The 19,707-nt window shown below is 38.9% G+C and overlaps 1 protein-coding gene across 6 annotated transcripts in view; it reads left to right on the top strand.

The window, feature by feature from the left end:
- LOC136858385 (E3 ubiquitin-protein ligase Arkadia) overlaps positions 1–19,707 on the top strand; it is a 321,712-nt gene that overhangs the window by 119,860 nt on the left and 182,145 nt on the right. For all 6 annotated transcript variants that reach the window (XM_067137889.2, XM_067137892.2, XM_067137888.2 and 3 more), the window contains one exon: positions 15,976–16,148. In XM_067137889.2, coding sequence (XP_066993990.2) covers positions 15,976–16,148 — 173 coding nt within the window. The remainder of the gene's footprint in view (positions 1–15,975; positions 16,149–19,707) is intronic.

The raw sequence follows: 19,707 nt of genomic DNA, 5'->3' as shown, positions 1-19,707 counted from the left end.
ACATAACTTTAGTTACGTCGTAAGTTAGTAGTAGTTATGTAAGAAGTTATTAAATTTCCGATCACTTATGTCTTATACATTGTTACCGTACCGCTTATAATCGGAGATATTCATGAATTTGGATTTTTGTTACTAAGTCCATATCAGCGCCGAGTCACGAGAAAATGGGTAAACAGAATTTAGTGAAAATCGGTATGTAAAGTCTGAGAATAAGGAACTACAGTCTACGATATAAATAACTTTGTAACACACCCTAATATCACAGAGTCGAAAGAAAGCTAATGTGAAGGCCTGCAATATAGAAAGCTTATAAACTTTATCAACAATAACGTTACATTGACCATTGTTTGTTGTGATGTGCTTTTTGTCTTCTGTTTCCTTTCATCTCCGATAGATAGGTTTACTGCAGCGTACCGAGGTTTTTTTAATTTGCTTGATGTCGCTATGGCGACGATGGGATAGGAAATGAATAGTGGTGTGAAGGAAGCGGCCTTGGCTTTAAGGTACAGCCTGGTGTGACTGGTGTGAAAATGGGAAACCACGGAATACCATCTTTTTTTTTTGCTTGACGTCGCACCGACACAGATATGTCTTATGGCGACGATGGGATAGGAAAGGTCTAGGAAGTGGAAGGAAGCGGCCGTGGCTTTAATTAAGGAACAGTCCCGGCATTTGCCTGGTGTGAAAATGGGAAACAACGGAAAACCATTGTCAGGGCTGCCGACAGTGGGGCTCGAACCCACTATCTCCCGAATACGATCTTCAGGGTTCCCGGCAGTGGGGTTCGAATCCACTATCTCCCAGATGCAAGTTCACAGCTGCGTGCCCCTAACCACATGGCCAACTCGCCTGGTCGTACCGACTGTAACAGTCTGCCTGTATATTGGCGAGAAGTAACTGGGGTGTAAGATAACTTTCTTCTTTAGCATGCCATTCCTCTGGTTCATACATTTTCTGATATATCTGGTACGTAACACACTGGTTCATCATAGTATTCGAGCTATAAAATCCCTACTCCGAGCCAGTGATTGGAATGAGTAGCGTGCATATTTAAGGGAATAATGACAGAGGAGTGTTCACGGTAGTCTGCGACCTGGTTATTCTAGCTCTGGAACTTTGGACTCTTAGATCGACACCGTAGTACTGTTCATTGAAAGTGAGAAAGTGTGCCTTTTTTCATTTGATCGAGTATTTTATATGATAACATTGCTTTCAATCGCTACATTCCTACTGACATTTTTGTAATGACCTATGTTGAATTCAGTTAGAAAAACCACCAAGTCAGTCTTTCTGAGAATCCCGTAGCGAAGCACGGGTACATCAGCTAGTATATTATATATATATTGTATTGAATAGATGGACAGTCATTTTATTCAGGAAAGAATTTTACTTATTGTATCTTCAATGTGGAACAAAATGAGATTAGTTACTTGAAATTTGGCTGATAAACCGTTTATTTCAGTCTACCTCACAAGTAAAAATCACAAACACTGATCACTCTGTCTGCAAACACTTCCAGATTGTTTCTTCTGCTGTACACGCAGTGGCTGAATCTTGTTGAAACCGTCCAAATGATTTTTCTTCTTCCATCAGGTTGAACATCTTCTCAATGTAAAAGGAAATCATCCTGGTGGTGTTGCAAACAGCCAAGCTCATGGGGAGGAGGAAAATGATGTTGGTGAAATTATGCTTGAGGAAGTGGAAAGAATGGTAAATAAACTCCATTGTCATAAGACAGCAGGAATAGATGAAATTAGACCTGAAATGGTGAAGTATAGTGGGAAGGCAGGGATGAAATGGCTTCATAGAATAGTAAAATTAGCATGGAGTGTTGGTAAGGTACCTTCAGATTGGACAAAAGCAGTAATTACACCTATCTATAAGTAAGGGAACAGGAAGGATTGCAACAACTATCGAGGTATCTCATTGATTAGTATACCAGGCAAAGTATTCATTGGCATCTTGGAAGGGAGGGTGCGATCAGTCGTTGAGAGGAAGTTGGATGAAAACCAGTGTGGTTTCAGACCACAGAGAGGCTGTCAGGATCAGATTTTCAGTATGCGCCAGGTAATTGAAAAATGCTACAAGAGGAATAGGCCGTTGTGTTTATGTTTCGTTGATCTAGAGAAAGCATATGACAGGGTACTGAGGGAAAAGATGTTCACTATACTGGGGGACTATGGAATTGAAGGTAGATTATTAAAATCAATCAAAGGCATTTATGTTGACAATTGGGCTTAAGTGAGAATTGATGGTAGAATGAGTTCTTGGTTCAGGGTACTTACAGGGGTTAGACATGGCTGTAATCTTTCACCTTTGCTGTTCGTAGTTTACATGGACCATCTGCTGAAAGGTATAAAATGGCAGGGAGGGATTCAGGTAGGTGGAAATGTAGTAAGCAGTTTGGCCTATGCTGACGACTTGGTCTTAATGGCAGACTGTGCCGAAAGCCTGCAGTCTAATATCTTGGAACTTGAAAATAGGTGCAATGAGTATGGTATGAAAATTAGCCTCTCGAAGACTAAATTGATGTCAGTAGGTAAGAAATTCAACAGAATTGAATGTCAGGTTGGTGATACAAAGCTAGAACAGGTCGATAATTTCAAGTATTTAGGTTGTGTGTTCTCCCAGGATGGTAATATAGTAAGAGAGGTTGAATCAGGGTGTAGTAAAGCTAATGCAGTGAGCTCAGAGTTGCGATCAGGAGTATTGTGTAAGAAGGAAGTCAGCTCCCAGATGAAACTATCTTGACATCAGTCTGTTTTCAGACCAACTTTGCTTTATGGAAGCAAAAGCTGGATGGACTCAGGATATCTTATTCATAAGTTAGAAGTAACAAACATGAAAGTAGCAAGAATGATTGCTGGTACAAACAGGTGGGAACAATGACAGGAGGGAACTCGGAATGAGGAGATAAAGGCTAATTTAGGAATGAACTCTATGGATTAAGCTGTACGCATAAACTGGCTTCGGTGGTGGGGTCATGTGAGGCGAATGGGGGAGGATAGATTACTTAGGAGAATAATGTACTCTGCTATGGTGGGTAAGAGAAGTAGAGGGAGACCATGACTACTATGGTTAGACTCGGTTTCTAACGATTTAAAGATAAGAGGTATAGAAATAAATGAGGCCACAACACCAGTTGCAAATCGAGGATTGTGGCGACGTTTAGTAAATTCTCAGAGGCTTGCAGACTGAATGCTGAAAGGCATAACAGTCTATTAATTATAATGTATGTATGTATGTATGTATGTATGTATGTATTATTATTATTATTATTTTTTTTTTGATTCGTTGTGCCCAGCTGTGGAGCGCGTTTGAACTTATTTTGCACAATGTTTCTTCTTCTTTTCTTCCCAATATCTCTTCATTTTTTAACTGTGTTCCTTTCTGCGTATTTCTGTCCAGCCTGTATTTTTTCTTGTTGGTTTCTCTGCAAATTTATGTTTGTTTACTAAGCTTCTAAATTTCATTCTATCTTGAATGGTTTCGTCTTCAATACCCATTTCTTGTAGATCTTCATGAATTTCTGCTAACCAATTGTTGCGGATTTTCAGGGTTAGAGCTAGATTTAGAATTCTTTGTCAGCCTGTTGTTATCCATTCTGTGTAGGTGTCCGTAGAATTTTAGTCGTCTCTTTCTGATGGTATCTGCAATTTTTTCTGTGAATTGAAAAATTTCGTGTGGTTTCTTTTTCATCCAAATTCCATTTTCGAACTTTGGTCCTAGGATTTTTCTGAGAATTTTCCTCTCTTGTTTCTCAGTGCTTTTCATTTGTGACCTGCCGCCAATGATCAGTGTTTCAGATGCATAAAGTGCCTCTGGTTTGATGACTGTATTGTAGTGTCGTAATTTTGCATTTTTTGATATACATCTTTTGTTGTATCTGTTCCATGTGATTTTGTAAGCCCTTTGCAGTTTAGCAGTTCTTTCTTTGTTAGCTTCCTGATTTAACCCTGCTGGCTGAATAATTTCACCTAGATACTTGAATTTGTCTACTTGGGAAATTATTCCACAATTGGTGATTAATGGTTGATTGTCGAATCTTGATTTAGTTCCTTCCATAAACTGCGTCTTTTCAAATGAAATTTGAAGTCCGGTTTTTGCGGCTATTTCATTCAATTTTTCTATGGATTTAATTGCTTCTTGTCTGTTGTTCGAAAGGATCGCAACGTCATCTGCGAAAGCTAAGCAGTCAAGGTGTATTTTGTCTTTAAGAAGTCTGCCAATGTTTATACCTTTAGTTTCTTTTCTCCATTCACGAATCACTTTTTCCAAAACTAAATTGAATAGTAGTGGGGATAGTCCATCTCCCTGTCAGACGCCACTTCTGATTTCGAACGGTTCAGAAATTTCTCCCAAGAACTTAACTTTTGATGTTGTGTTGGTCAGAGTTTGTTTAATCAATTCCCTCGTTTTCCTGTCGACTTGAAATTCCTCTAGTATGTTGAACAGGGTCTGCCGATCTATGGAATTATTATTATTATTATTATTATTATTATTATTATTTGTGAGGTATGATGTTGAGTATAACAATCGTTATGATTCGATTGTTTTTATTGTTTTAAATCTACTTCTCTTAACCCTCGGGATGTCACACCGCGGTCTTTTCGACCGCACGCATCCTTCTTTTGTCACTCTGTCTACAGTTGTTACAGGACAGATTTCTCCCTCCACCAATCTACCCCGCAACCTTCCTCTGGTGTTTATAGCCAGGTAGTGCTCCCCAGTTGCTCTTCTTTTGTCGCTGTGGATGTTTATGTGAGTGTGTGGTGCTTTCGACCGCGGGCGACTACTGCCGTTTGTTGAATTTGGTTCTATCCCTGGACGCGCAACTGTTCGTATACACGAATTGTTTGACTGTTTGCTTGTGTTGTGAGTGAAACAGTTTCCGAATAAGTTGATAGGATAAACTAATTGATTGATGGTGTGGAAAAGGAAACAGAAAGACGAAGACTTCGTGTGCTACCTGCTCTCTGTTCATATGCCGGGAGCACACTATCTTCACCTGTCAAGTCTGCAGTGTGGTGACAGCAGGTGAAGTTGAAGAAATTGAAGATGACCGTTTTATTATCTATGGACAAATTCATCTCACAAATATAATGGAGAATGACAAATAAATTGTCTGTAGTGAACAGTAAATCTGGAATTGTTATTACTCTTCTATCTGTTGTAGCCTTGCTCTTACCATTGTACTGTATACCTTATTTATGTTGCTGTAACTTTGTTTTGTACATGTTTTTACTGATAGTTGTAAATTACTCGTACATTGCACTATACTTCTTTTACCAGTTTACTTTTGTGAATTCTGTAAATCTATGTTCTCCCCATTTCACTGTTTTTTGATGTATGTTAGGTAGAACGTAATGTTAGTTATTGTATTATTTTAAAGCACTATTTAAATGTAAATAAATAATATTTGTATTTTTAATGATGAAAATAGAGAGTAAACGAAAATATAGCAGCATAACAAAAATAAATAGCAAATTGAAATACAAAAATGATATGGAATTCTTGTGCGGTCTTTTCCACCGCACGCGACGACTGATGTTACACTGTCTCGCGCGACGTCCCGAGGGTTAAGAAAACCTGTATTGGCCCGAGTTACAAAATATTAAACGATCACTTTGTTAATGATCTCGCCTGCTATATTAATAGCAACAACCGTGAATATTTCTCAGCTAAAATAATCTTGTTTCCTCATCCCGAGGTGGTGCAGCTCTTGTTAGACAGGCCCCCAGTGGAAGGGAGTTGTATGTACCATTTTTATCGCGTATCAACTTTCCTGCCATTCGTAAATCTCTGGCAATACGGTGCCGGGAATCAAACTCAGGTTCCTGAAAATGACAGCTAATCGTGCTAAGCATTTTGCTGGTGGACATTCTTAACTACAAAACACAGACATATGTACATGACTGATGCGTGCTTGCAATGTGCAGGTCGGACACGAAACTATTCACCTATTTGTGCGACCTCGTCAGAGCTGCAGTAGGCCTGTGCTATGAAGGCAGACATTATTAACTACGAAACACAGATGTACCGCATGACGTTGAAGCTTGTTTTAATTACGTGGGCCATATGGATGAAACTATTCACAAATTTGTGTGATGTCATCAGAGCTGGAGTAAAGGTTGTGCCCGCTTTGAAGCGGAATCGTTGTTCTCCGATGAATGAGGTTGGAGGTCTTGTATGCAAAATTGATTTTTTTCATTTTCTTCGTCTCGAAAAGCCAGGGTGTGTGCGTGTCTAATACATGAGTAAAATACGGTATACTGCCATGATCACTACAATTTTTGTTCATAAAATCAATAGGTTTCCATCTCTCAACAGTTGTTTACATGGGGTTAGATGAGGTTTGATGAGTACTGATGCCCTTCCTGATTGTCGTCCTCTTTCCTTGAGTTGATTGGCATTCACATGGTAGTTGTAGAAACCTGGTATATTTATTACGGAGTCCTCTCTGATGAATATTTTTGTCAAATTCCTCTAGTATGTTCCTTGATGTTAGATTTATTGTACCTCTGAACCCCTCTACATTCCAAGTAATGGCTCTAGCCCTGTCATTGCTGTGTACCACAGAATTTCCAAGGTTTCTGAAGATGCTGGCATACTACACGGTCGGGCCAGAACGAACTGTCACGTAGTCATTCTAGGTCTTTTTATGGAATTCTTTAAGGTGTAAATAGTGATTGCGCATTTTGTTAATCATGAATAATTTAAATAAAAGTTTTATTACGGTGTAATATTGGTGAATGTCTCGGCCCTATGGTCTAATCACGTGCATGACCAAACTACAGTTCACTACCTGAGTAATCATCGCTGTTTAGTATTACAACATGTGTGCTACAGTATTCAGCTCGTCGTTCCAACAAAGAAAAAAGAAGAAACACATGCAACATTCTCAAGAACTAGGTCATTTTATTCACAAGCGATATGATAGGTAGTTCATGATTGTAGGAGTATACAATAAAAATTCAGACCAAATGAAACACACGTCACAGTAAAGGGTGCGCAAATAGTCGCATCGATACACAGTGTACCCCCCCTCTGGTGTTATTGCAGGCATGTATTCACGCGTGCAAACTATCATAAAGGTGCCGAATGGCATCCTGCGATATATTATCCCAAGTATTGTGAACCTTTTGGTGCGATTCGGATTTTTTTTGCTAGTTGTTTTATGTTGCACCGATACAGATTGGTCTTATGGCGACAACGGGATAGGAAAGGTCTAGGAGTTGGAAGGAAGTGGCTATGGCCTTAATTAAGATACAGCCCCAGCATTTGACAGGTTGAAAATGGGAAACCATGGAAAATCATCTTCAGAGCTGCCGACAGTGGGATTCAAACCCACTATCTCCCAGATGCAAGCTCACAGCCGCGTCTCCCGGACTGCACGGCCAACTCGCCCGGTAGGCAAGGGTTCTTGCAGACTCTGAAGAATGCATAAGTTCCTGTTTCATCTTGTCCCATACGTGTTCAGTTTGTGAGAGATCCGGTGATCTTGCTGGCCAGGGTAGTTGTACACCATGTTGAGCATGTTGCATCACAGCAGCTGTATGTGGACGTGCCCTGTCCTGCTGAAAAAACACATCACCTTCCGGTGGAAGAAATGGCAGTAGCACAGAGACAACAACCTGTGCAGTGTAGCGGGCACTGGTTAGGTTACCCTGCAGAAACACCAACCGTGACTGCAAGCTGTAACTTATGCCCCCCCTTGTCCCCCCGTGCCATGAAGCCTGGGGTGGGACCTGGGTGTCGTGGGTGAATGCACTCTGGAATAGGCTTCTCACCAGGTCTACGCCGTACACGTGCATAGAGATAGAACCTACTCTCATCACTGAAGGCAACAGAGTGCCATTCCCCCCTCATGTCTACTCTTTTACGGCACCAGAGTGGCCGTGCGTGGCGGTATTGTGGTGTCAGTGGTAGCCTGGCCAGAGGCATGCGTGATCGTAATTCTGCTGGAAGCAGACAGTTTCCATAGGTCCTTGGTGACACAGCAGGTGCAAAATGTGACCAGATTTAGTTACTGGATAAGGCTCGGTTGTCTATCGCTGCTCACACAATGCATCAATCTTGATGTGCGTCTGTACTACGTGGACATCTGGAGCCTGGTCTACGGGTGTGGGATTGTTCCACAGACCACTGCTGAAAGCAGCAACACATCACCGATACATTGTGCCCGACCTGTGCAGCAATCCGTCGATACATCCATCCAGGCCCACAATGCGACCCCATTCGAATGACTGCAGTTGTTCAGCAGGAGCACATACTCTTCAGGGGGGGAATGGTTGTACTCTAGAATGAATGTTGCAAACACTGTTTACCTCTAACCTTGGCGCAGTTACTGCTTACAGAGTCAAAACAGAGTGCGCTCAGACAGGCCTCCTGAGCGCCATCTGATTGCCAAGGTCCATGACAAATGAATCACAAACACAACCACCCCTCAGTATGCACGTATTATACCGTGGTGCCACTGAACACAGTTCTTTATGAAGTTGCATGTTGTTTTTTTTTTTCCTGGCAGTGTATTTTTGTGTTTAGTATAATTTAGTATACTGTCATTACAATTATAGCTATATTTTTCATTCAAAATTGTTAGGTATGGGGATCCACCTATTCAATACAAGATTCAATTCATGATTGTTAGAAGTAGTTAATAAGTTTACAATATAATGAGTATCTGTTGACTGAATTATAATTTAAGCTAATTTTGCAATTGATTATTTTTAATTAATAAAAACCAGAAGTTTTCAATGAAAAATAAAGTTATAACAATAAAAATGGATCCCGAAACAAACGTAAAAACATAACAAATAATAAAGAAAGAGTAAAAGAATCGGTAGTGTACAGTAATGCATCATTTGAAACATCCTGGTCTAAAAGACCCAGCGCGACCTCCCATGTCGAAGGAGTGAATGCGACCCCTCTCCTTTGTCAACATCGCCAAAAGACCTGACTGACTTGGTGCAACACATGCAAAAATAATGCACAGTTGTCTAAACTTTTTCTTGAGTTCTGACTCTCTCAGCTTATTGTAATCTGTTGATAGTTTTTTGCAACAACTGTTGGTAAGCAACTTTATGACCGATGTAGGCATTAAAGTGACATAAAATTCATTCGTTAGGTGTGGGCTTACTAGAGAATTCTAAGTTTGAAATATCTAATCACTAAGTAGGACATATGTTCTCTGTTTAGATTCTTATTTCTATTGCATTATTAGCATTTTTAATGTATTTTTTCAATCTTCTGTATTTGCTCATTGAACTTCAGTTTTGTAGTTTTATTTTCTTTAATCCAATATTTTAAAATGCACTGATTGCTTTGTTAAATCGACAATCTTCATCTCCTCGTCTGGTCTTTGGCATATTCCTTTTCTTCGGTTTGTGTGTTTTATATTTGTTATCAGTTCTCAAAATAGCATTTTATTTATTTATTTATTTATTTATTTATTTATTTATTTATTTATTTATTTATTTATTTATTTATTTATTTATGTATTTATTTATTTAATTATTTATTTAATTTGTTTGTTTGTTTGTTTGTTTGTTTGTTTGTTTGTTTGTTTGTTTGCATTTTATAGCCTTCATTGGACCACTTTAGTCAATTTTTATAAAAAAGGAGTTTTCTGTCTGCAGTACTTCTTCATTCTTGCAGATCTTAACCTTCTTTCTTTGACTGTTGTCTTGCTCTTTTTTAAATATATCTTCTCTTGTAATTTGTAGTTCCCTCATATCTTCCTTGATTTCTGTAATTCATCTTAATGTTGCTCTTACTGTTCCATAATTTTTCTATAAGTCTACTGTTTTCTGGTATTCTGAGTGAAATATAAGTCATTCCTCCGTGATTGTGCTCTTTACTGGTTCCATTTTGATCATCAGTCAGTCACCACTGATATGCATCTAGGGCAGTTGCCCAGGTGGCATATTCCTCTCTGTTGTTTACCTAGTCTTTTCTTAAATAATTGCAAAGAATTCGGAAAATTATTGAATATATCCCTTGGTAAATTATTCCAGTCTCTAACACCTCTTCCTATAAATGAATATTTGCTCCAATTTGTCCTCATGAATTCCAAATTTATTTTCATATTTTGATCTTTCCTACTTTTAAGAAACACCACTCAAACTTATTCGTCTGCTTATGTCATTCCACGTCTTCTCTCCACTTGGAACATATTACTTAGTTGAGCCGCGTGTCTTCTTTCTCTCATATCTTCCCAACCCAAACTTTGCAACATTTTTGTAATGCTATTGTTTTGTTGGAAATCACCCAAACAAATCGAGCAGCTTTTCTGTTAAACGTGAGGAACATCATCTTATTTGCCCGTATTGAACTGAGATCACAATTAAAATAAAAATCTTTAAGGTTCCACCTTGTTCAATACACTGACTGACAGAGCAAATGCAACACCAAGAAGGAGTGGTCAGAACTTTATGCCAATTGCAGGGTAGACTGACGTCACTGAGGTATGCTCATGATGTGAAATGCACCGCTGTGCTGCGCACGTAGCGAACGATAAATGGGACACGGCGTTGGCGAATGGCCCACTTCGTACCGTGATTTCTCAGCCGACAGCCATTGTAGAACGTGTTGTCGTGTGCCACAGGACACGTGTATAGCTAAGAATGCCAGGCCGTCGTCAACGGAGGCATTTCCAGCAGACAGACGACTTTACGAGGGGTATGGTGATCGGGCTGAGAAGGGCAGGTTGGTCGCTTCGTCAAATCGCAGCCGATACCCATAGGGATGTGTCCACGGTGCAGCGCCTGTGGCGAAGATGGTTGGCGCAGGGACATGTGGCACGTGCGAGGAGTCCAGGCGCAGCCCGAGTGACGTCAGCACGCGAGGATCGGCGCATCCGCCGCCAAGCGGTGGCAGCCCCGCACGCCACGTCAACCGCCATTCTTCAGCATGTGCAAGACACCCTGGCTGTTCCAATATCGACCAGAACAATTTCCCGTCGATTGGTTGAAGGAGGCCTGCACTCCTGTCGTCCGCTCAGAAGACTACCATTGACTCCACAGCATAGACGTGCACGCCTGGCATGGTGCCGGGCTAGAGCGACTTGGATGAGGGAATGGCGGAACGTCGTGTTCTCCGATGAGTCACGCTTCTGTTCTGTCAGTGATAGTCACCGCAGACGAGTGTGGCGTCGGCGTGGAGAAAGGTCAAATCCGGCAGTAACTGTGCACGCCTGGCATGGTGCCGGGCTAGAGTGACTTGGATGAGGGAATGGCGGAACGTCGTGTTCTCCGATGAGTCACGCTTCTGTTCTGTCAGTGATAGTCACCGCAGACGAGTGTGGCGTCGGCGTGGAGAAAGGTCAAATCCGGCAGTAACTGTGGAGCGCCCTACCGCTAGACAACGCGGCATCATGGTTTGGGGCGCTAGTGCGTATGATTCCACGTCACCTCTAGTGCGTATTCAAGGCACGTTAAATGCCCACCGCTACGTGCAGCATGTGCTGCGGCCGGTGGCACTCCTGTACCTTCAGGGGCTGCCCAATGCTCTGTTTCAGCAGGATAATGCCCGCCCACACACTGCTCGCATCTCCCAACAGGCTCTACGAGGTGTACAGATGCTTCCGTGGCCAGCGTACTCTCCGGATCTCTCACCAATCGAACACGTGTGGGATCTCATTGGACGCCGTTTGCAAACTCTGCCCCAGCCTCGTACGGACGACCAACTGTGGCAAATGGTTGACAGAGAAAGGAGAACCATCCCTCAGGACACCATCCGCACTCTTATTGACTCTGTACCTCGACGTGTTTCTGCGTGCATCGCCGCTCGCGGTGGTCCTACATCCTACTGAGTCGATGCCGTGCGCATTGTGTAACCTGCATATCGGTTTGAAATAAACATCAATTATTCGTCCGTGCCGTCTCTGTTTTTTCCCCAACTTTCATCCCTTTCGAACCACTCCTCCTTGGTGTTGCATTGTCACTGTCTGTCAGTGTACAAATACAGTGTTGTTAGATGACTTTTTACAACATATGTTTTATTGCAGTACTAGTTTCGGCGCTCTATTAAGGCACCATCATCACCTGCGCAATAAGTAGAGAAACTTGAAGATATAACAATACAAAACATGCATGAAATGAAGATTTTAACATTTTAGGACTTGATTCAGCTTTAATTTCACAATTTTAGGAATGTTGTTGAACTTGATTTTTACGAATGTAAAAAATTATAGTCATCACAGAATCTTAAGGACAGCTCATGAGATTTTACAATTACGACTCACAAGGGTTATCTTGCTTCTAACTTAGAGTTTTAAACTTATCATTGGATAGACATTAGGGAGTTAAATACAGGATGTTTACAAATGAATATCGGAGTTTTAACGCCTTATAATATTGAATACGTTAAACTTACAGTTATACATTATATGTCAAATGAAAGAGCAACTCAAACAGTTTTGTTTGTTGGCACCAGTGCGCATGTACGTGCAATGGTTTCGCCGCAATCCGCTAGACAGCAGTAGTAGTACGTCGTTATGCCAGTGAGGTGGTGCACCATCTTGATGGAAAATGAAGTTCTCTGGCTCATTTTCTTCCAACTGAGGGAAGTGCCATTGCTCTAGTGTATCGAGGTAAGAAGTACCAGTTACAGTACATTCACCATAAAAGAAAGGCCCATAAACCTTTCGCCGGGATACGGCACAAGAAACATTCACTTTAGGGGAATCTCGTTGCATTTGTACCAACTCGTGAGGATTTTCTGAGCCCCAGATGCGCACATTATGAGTGTTTACATGTCCACTAAGGTGAAAGACCGATTCATCACTGAAAACAACACAATTCATAAACTCATAATCATGTAACAACATGTCGTTTGCGAAGTTGGCACGTAATCTGTGGTCTGCCGGCTCTAGAGCCTGTAATAACTGTTAACGGTAAGGACGTAGCTGTAAGCGTTTTCTTACAACTTTCCAAACGGTCGACGCAGGAAGTTGTAATTCATGGCTAGCCTTCCGGACTGATTTCTTTGGGCTACAAGTAAACGACTCTCTCACTCGCTCAACAGTCTCTTCACTTAATCTTGGTCGTCCCTTGCTCTTCCCTTTACAAAGGCATTCGGTGTCTTCAAACTTATGATACCATCTGCGAATGTTATTATCACTTGGAGGATCACAACCGAACTTAATGCGGAATGCACGTTGCACAGTAACTACAGATTCTGTCTGTGCAAACTGCAAAACACAAAAAACTTTCTGTTCACTAGTCGCCATCTTTGCTACTACCGCTGTCTAGTGGATTGCGGCGAAACCATTGCACGTACATGCACACTGGTGCCAACAAACAAAACTGTTTGAGTTGCTCTTTCATTTGACATATAATGTATAACTGTAAGTTTAACGTATTCAATATTATAAGGAGTTAAAACTCCGATATTCATTTGTAAACACCCTGTATATCAGTATGTTGTTTCAACCTTAAAGATTTTTATTTTAATTGGCAGCTTTTCTGTGCATTTTTTTTCCCCACTTCTCAAATCAAGTAATTCTGGTGAGGGTCGCATACCCTGGAACTATACTCTATTTGGGGTCTTTCAGAGTCTTATATGCTCTTTCTTTTAAATCCTCACTACAACTCCTAAACACCCTCATAACCATGTGCAGAGTGTACCCTTTATTTACAATCCCATTTATGTGATTACCCCATTGAAGATCTTTGCTTAAATTAACCCCTAAGTACTTACAGAGGTCCCCATAAGGAACTTTCATCCCATCAATGCTGCAATTAAAACCGACTCACAACCTGATTTTTAAGCCTGTTGATCATCATAGCGTTGCCTGCTGTCCATCTTACAAGATTGTTGAGGTCTTTTTGCAGTTCCGCACAATTTTGTAACATTTATTACTCTATACAGTATAACATCACCCACATAAAGCCTTACCTGTGATTCCAGCTTTTTTACTCATACCATTTATATATAGACTATGTAAGATCTGATCCTGTAACCATTAAGAGATACCTCAAGGCAGAATTATTGGACCTTTACGTTTTCTTACATAGTCTATATATAAATGGAATGAGTAAAAAAGCTGGAATCACAGGTAAGGCTTTATGTGGGTGATGTTATACTGTATAGAGTAATAAATGTTACAAAATTGTGCGGAACTACAAAAAGACCTCAACAATCACCTAATTCAGTGTCTCCGAAAACCATAAAAGTAGGTGGTGGGACGTAAAGCCAATAACATAATATTACTACTCTAAATCTCTAAATCTCTTAGTATAACACAAGGAATAGAAACACGAAAGCAAGTAGTCACCGTAATGTAACAGGTAATGCGAGGCATTGTAGTAGCAGTCAAAGGGACGCACCATCATTTAAATATTGTGGAGAAAGAAAACATATAAACACTTCAGGATTCTTGGAGTGACATCCCTTTTGACTAAGCTCTCGTAAACACAAACTACTTCCAATGTAAAACCTGCTCGTCAGATTAAGACCAATTCGAGGAAACTACCAATAAGTTGCTTTTCACCGGTTACAACTAATAAATTACAGAAGTATGCCTCAAACCAATACATGCTGCAGAATATTTCCAACGCAATTAAGGCTTTAAGGTTTAGACACTATTGAGTTTTATCAGAATTTACAACTCAAATTTTAATACAATAAGTCAACCAATAATTGTTTTTAAAAAACAAAGAACTGGAGAAGTTTAGCCAAATCTCATCATTGTGGAGATATTGCTGTGGTTTGGACGTCATTGTTATTAGAATTAATGTATATATCAATTTTAGCACTGTCATTTTAAATTGTTAAACTGTCCATTGTATTTACATATGCCTATGTTCACGTATTTTACCACTTAGTTTTTGGAATCATAATTAAGTACAAATTAGTTATAAGCAAATTAACAATGACAGGTCTTAACCTTGAGATAAATTACAAAGGCTAAGGTTGCTCGAAACCGAGTGAAACATGTCCCTTTTAATGTAGTGTTGTAGGAATATGAATTTCTAACAACACAAAATCAATTGTATTAAGAAGGTGGAATAGAAAAAAAAAAAAATTGTATGCAAAAAATTCCTGGACTTTGTTACAAAATTTTCCTCATTAGTAGGGTAATGCGCTTTTATGATGATGTAAATTTTGTTTGTTGTTTTTAAGGTTGAAGTCAGGTATTGTTGGCGAGATGGCTTGAAATTAAATTATAGAATCTATTATTTTTTATTTAATATAAACCATGTTCCAAGTTGGGTCGGGAGGGGGTAGCCTTCTTTCATGACCATGTGTCTGGGTTTCCTGTTGTAAATTCTGTATCCTTGAGATTTGAATGGTTGTTCTGTTGTGTTTTTCATCTCCTGGAGCTCTGCTGTTAATATTTTCTGTTTATCTAATTTGTCTGTGAAGTTCTTGAGTTTTCCAGTTTTTCATAGATAATTAATAATGTGTGTTACAATGTAATTGATGTGGTTATGTTTGATCCAGTTCTTGTGTGCTAGTACATGTTTAGGTGATTGCAAATGCTCAGATTCATTACTACTTTCTAGATGGCTACCCACCGAATCTGATTTAACCATTTCATGCTTTCTTATTGGGTAGTAGAATTGTTTTCTATATTTTACTTCCAAAGCGTTGAGTGGAGCAAGCTGTGAATTTCAACTGGTTGTTAACCGCAGAAGAATTCCAACTTAGTTCACCTCCTATAAATCTCAAATTTTCGAGAGGCTATCCAGCCAAACCATGTGGAGGTACGAATCAAAAATAATGTTTAGATGCTGAATATGGAGAGTTTTATTTTCAGTTCTGGAATTGATATTAATATAACTTGTTTTTCACAGCAATGGTATAATGACTGTAATTTTTAGTTGTTATAGATTTTAATTTAAATTTTTGTTATATGATATAAATGTTGTCATAGGTCCTGAAAATGTGCTTTTGCATTGTGGGCAAGGGGTTGTAATAGTGTGAAATGTGGAGAAAAATGAACAAAATAAGATTGTTCAATATTTACAGGACCATCAGGTCTTCAGAGGAGTCTTCATGAATGTGAACAACCTGAGGACGGACCTTCAGCTCCAGATTTGCAGTTGGATTGGCTTACCTCCAGTAGTGATAGTGATGACACAGATGATGATAGTGGTATTGAGGTTATTGGTGGGGTGCAGTACAAGCAACCTACTCCACAGGTAAGTTGTAGAAGGGCATTTGCATTTATTGTTTGGCCACAATATTAAAAAAAAAAAAAAAATTCAATTTGTACCAACAGCCTTACTGATTTCTGATGGTAAATAACTGCTTCTTGGGAACGTTTTCAACTGTTCTGGAGTGGCTGTCCCTAGCAACTAACTGCCAGGACAGGAAAGATTCTACGTTGGCCAAATCATCTAAATTACTGAAAAATATCAGGGCTAGATTTTTGAAATGAACCTTAGGGATCTCCAAAATGTCACCCTCAAGACTGATATATGAGCTACCCAAGGAAATCTTCCTTATAGAAGACATAAGAATTAGACTGCAGTTGCCTTCCACATGACAATTAACAGAAATCGTCTTGGAATTTTATAGGGCAGATGTGATGATTAATCAAAGCTGGACTGAGCCAAGCAACGAAATGAGGAGTGCTCCTGAACAGTCTGGCTATACACAGTTTCCATCACAAACTAGTGACCTGGTTTTCATGACCCATCTCTACAGTGCATGTGCATGTTATGTGATAAGCGGTGTGAACAATACCATTTTAGTGAATGCTCTAAAAGGATAATCTCCTCATTGGATTACTCAAACATATAATGCACATTTTTTCACACTTCTTCTGTTATTACATTGTGCAGCAAAATTTTACAGGAAGAACAAAAAGTGGTACATGGTTGAAAAATATTAATTTTTATATTTCAGCATTATGTGTTAGCCAGGTCCTTAAATTACTTTATTATTGTAGTGTCAGTGTACTGAAAAGATCTGATAAAGCTCCAAGATACTGTAAGTAGGAATGGGAATTTAACATTACCAATTTAAGGTATGTTTCTTTTATGAAGTTTCTGCAAAATCTTCTTGTACTACAACATTAAATCTATATATATAAAATAAGAGTTTTTTCTGTACATTGCTCGGAATTTGAAAAGAATGTTATTTCTGTTTCAGTCATGTCCATTGTAAAAAGGAAATGCACTTTTTACTTTTCCGTAATTTCTGTCTATCTGTAAGTATGTATGTATTGCACCCTATGGGTCAGGGTGACCACAGTTATTTTCCCAACTAGTCAGATAAATATCTCAGGGTATTCATGTTTCCAGAGAAATGGTTAATTTTTCTATAATTTCGTTTAACGTGCGTTCAAAGAGAAAATAGTGACACCATACGCGGTTCAAAATTCCGTAATTCATCGCTTAGTAGTGGATTCCACATACGTATACTTCAATCAACATTTCCAAAGACACATCCGCATATCGGGAACCTTACTCACTAAATACAACTACAGACTATCACTACAAATGAGAAGTCATTCAATTATATAAAACTTAATCAAGAAACACATTTATTAATTATTGAGAATCGCGAAAGAAATGGTTAAATGTCAAATATAGCTCGTGATCTTCCAATCATGAATCTAATTAACAAATATTTTAACTTCCGAATCAATTATTTTAAGTCAGCGCTGGCTTATTTCTAAACTACGTTTGCATATCTTAACATTCTGGGTTGAGTATTCCTGAAATGAATTCATGTTTTGTTTCAACTTCCTATCAAAATTTAAGTCTGGTCGTTTATGTATACAAATATATCATAATCTTCTGACCACGGTCAAAGTTCAGTATGTCAATAATTAATTCTATAACTTGCGGTGTTAACTATCCACCATCATCAAAAATGCAACCATTACATTATTCATATTATCGTGGGAATGATCTGAATTTCAATAAAAGTGTCCTGAATTCTAATATCAGTGATTTGAATTACATTGAAAATTATCTGAGTTCGTTGGTGCTGAATAAGGTGAAGAAAATGAGAAATCGAATGACGTACTATGTTTCCTGGTCCGATCGCCATTTAAGATACGGCTCCTAGCTTAGTATTCGCTTTTATAGTATTTCAAATTAAAAACATCAATGATATCCTACGTAAATCTCATATTATTTCCCTACTCTAGCTAGATAATTTCTTATGTAACGTATTCCAGCTCAATATGCACTCAGCCAATAAGCATTTATCATATATAGATGTGCAAGTGCCTACATTACGATATCTCAATATTACATTAACATACCAGTTACATACTAGTTTCATCTTCCACGCAATCGACATTCATTCAGAATACGACATAATCATGCATAAATCTACCCATCACCGGTTGTTACTACTGTCACACCATTCTCAAACTTAATTTAAATATACATAATTTTATTATCCATACCTCGCTATAGTTCTTCCCTGGGGCATATTTCCTTTCCGTAGTTGCTTTACTTGTGCCCTTATATTGCACATTATATATATCATATACGTCTTACTTCTTATTAATCTGCGCAATATTTCACTTAAAACACCATATATACTTCCATTATTTCATCTATAACCTTCAATTCAACCTATATTTAACTCATTCAACATCTACAATTAACGCGTTTAACCTCCAATATTCATTAAACATAACGAGACACGACATTCCTTTAGCGCAGAATTCATTCCTTATAACACGTTTTATCGTACAATTCAACACATAACCCCAAATACGGTATCTACTCTTCCAATATAATCATTCAGCAAAGAGTATGGTAACTTAAATTAAACAATTCAAAACATGCGTCCCTCTATGACGTAATCTGGGTTCGAATGGTACTATATCACTCATGGATCTTTCTAGCTAACCGGGATTCTTTGCAAACATCTGTTACACTATGTCACATTTTAAAATCGTATTCTCACTCCTCTGGTTAAGATAATATAGTAAATACGTAACCACTATGTCACGAGATATCATCTTAAGTTCACACTGACTTAATATATGTTAATATCGTCTTAAATATTTCACACTTCACTTCCTCATATTAATTGCACACTTAATTATTTCACGCTTAGGCTATTCAGTTCTATTGCATATACTGGTAATACTTTACATAAGAAATTATACTACTTATTACTATTACTTAGCTCGTCATTCAATATCTCGGGCCTTAGTTGCTCTTCTTCAACTGCTCCACGGTCTGGTCACAGGCCTTGGATCGAGAACTGAACAGGTTCTCCATCACTGGTAGCTCGGGTTGAGTGACCTCCTCCACTCGGATCGGGTGGTTTAACTGCCAGGATGACATCTCTCTCCAGGTTGGTCTATGCCGATTTAGCAAGCCATCATTTCCTCAGGAATACAGTAGATAATATACATCAATTCTGAAACATATGTATTCATCATGGTTCTGTGAAGTCTTAGTATTTATCGTTGATAATTCTATATATATTTGCTAGCCTTCCTCTGCAGAAATATTTTCTTATTCCTTGAGGTCAGTAGAAGACTATTTGCTTCCTCTAGTCGTATATTCAAAGTTAGCTTATTTTTCTTTGTGAAGTATATATATATTTTTAATGATTGCCTCTTTATTTACGCTATTGTTGCTATTATTTCCTCTCAATATAGCTCAATCTCCAGCTCTCATGTCTCTGTCAACCTTTTGCTTCAAGGCTTAGCGAATAAGTATTCGGACGAACTTTTCAAAATTTCCGGGTTTTATACCCTCCTTACTGTATTTCAGTGTT

The sequence above is a fragment of the Anabrus simplex genome, chromosome 1 (assembly GCF_040414725.1).
Source record: "Anabrus simplex isolate iqAnaSimp1 chromosome 1, ASM4041472v1, whole genome shotgun sequence".
Classification (NCBI taxonomy): domain Eukaryota; kingdom Metazoa; phylum Arthropoda; class Insecta; order Orthoptera; family Tettigoniidae; genus Anabrus; species Anabrus simplex.
This window is presented reverse-complemented; position numbering and strand designations above follow the sequence as displayed.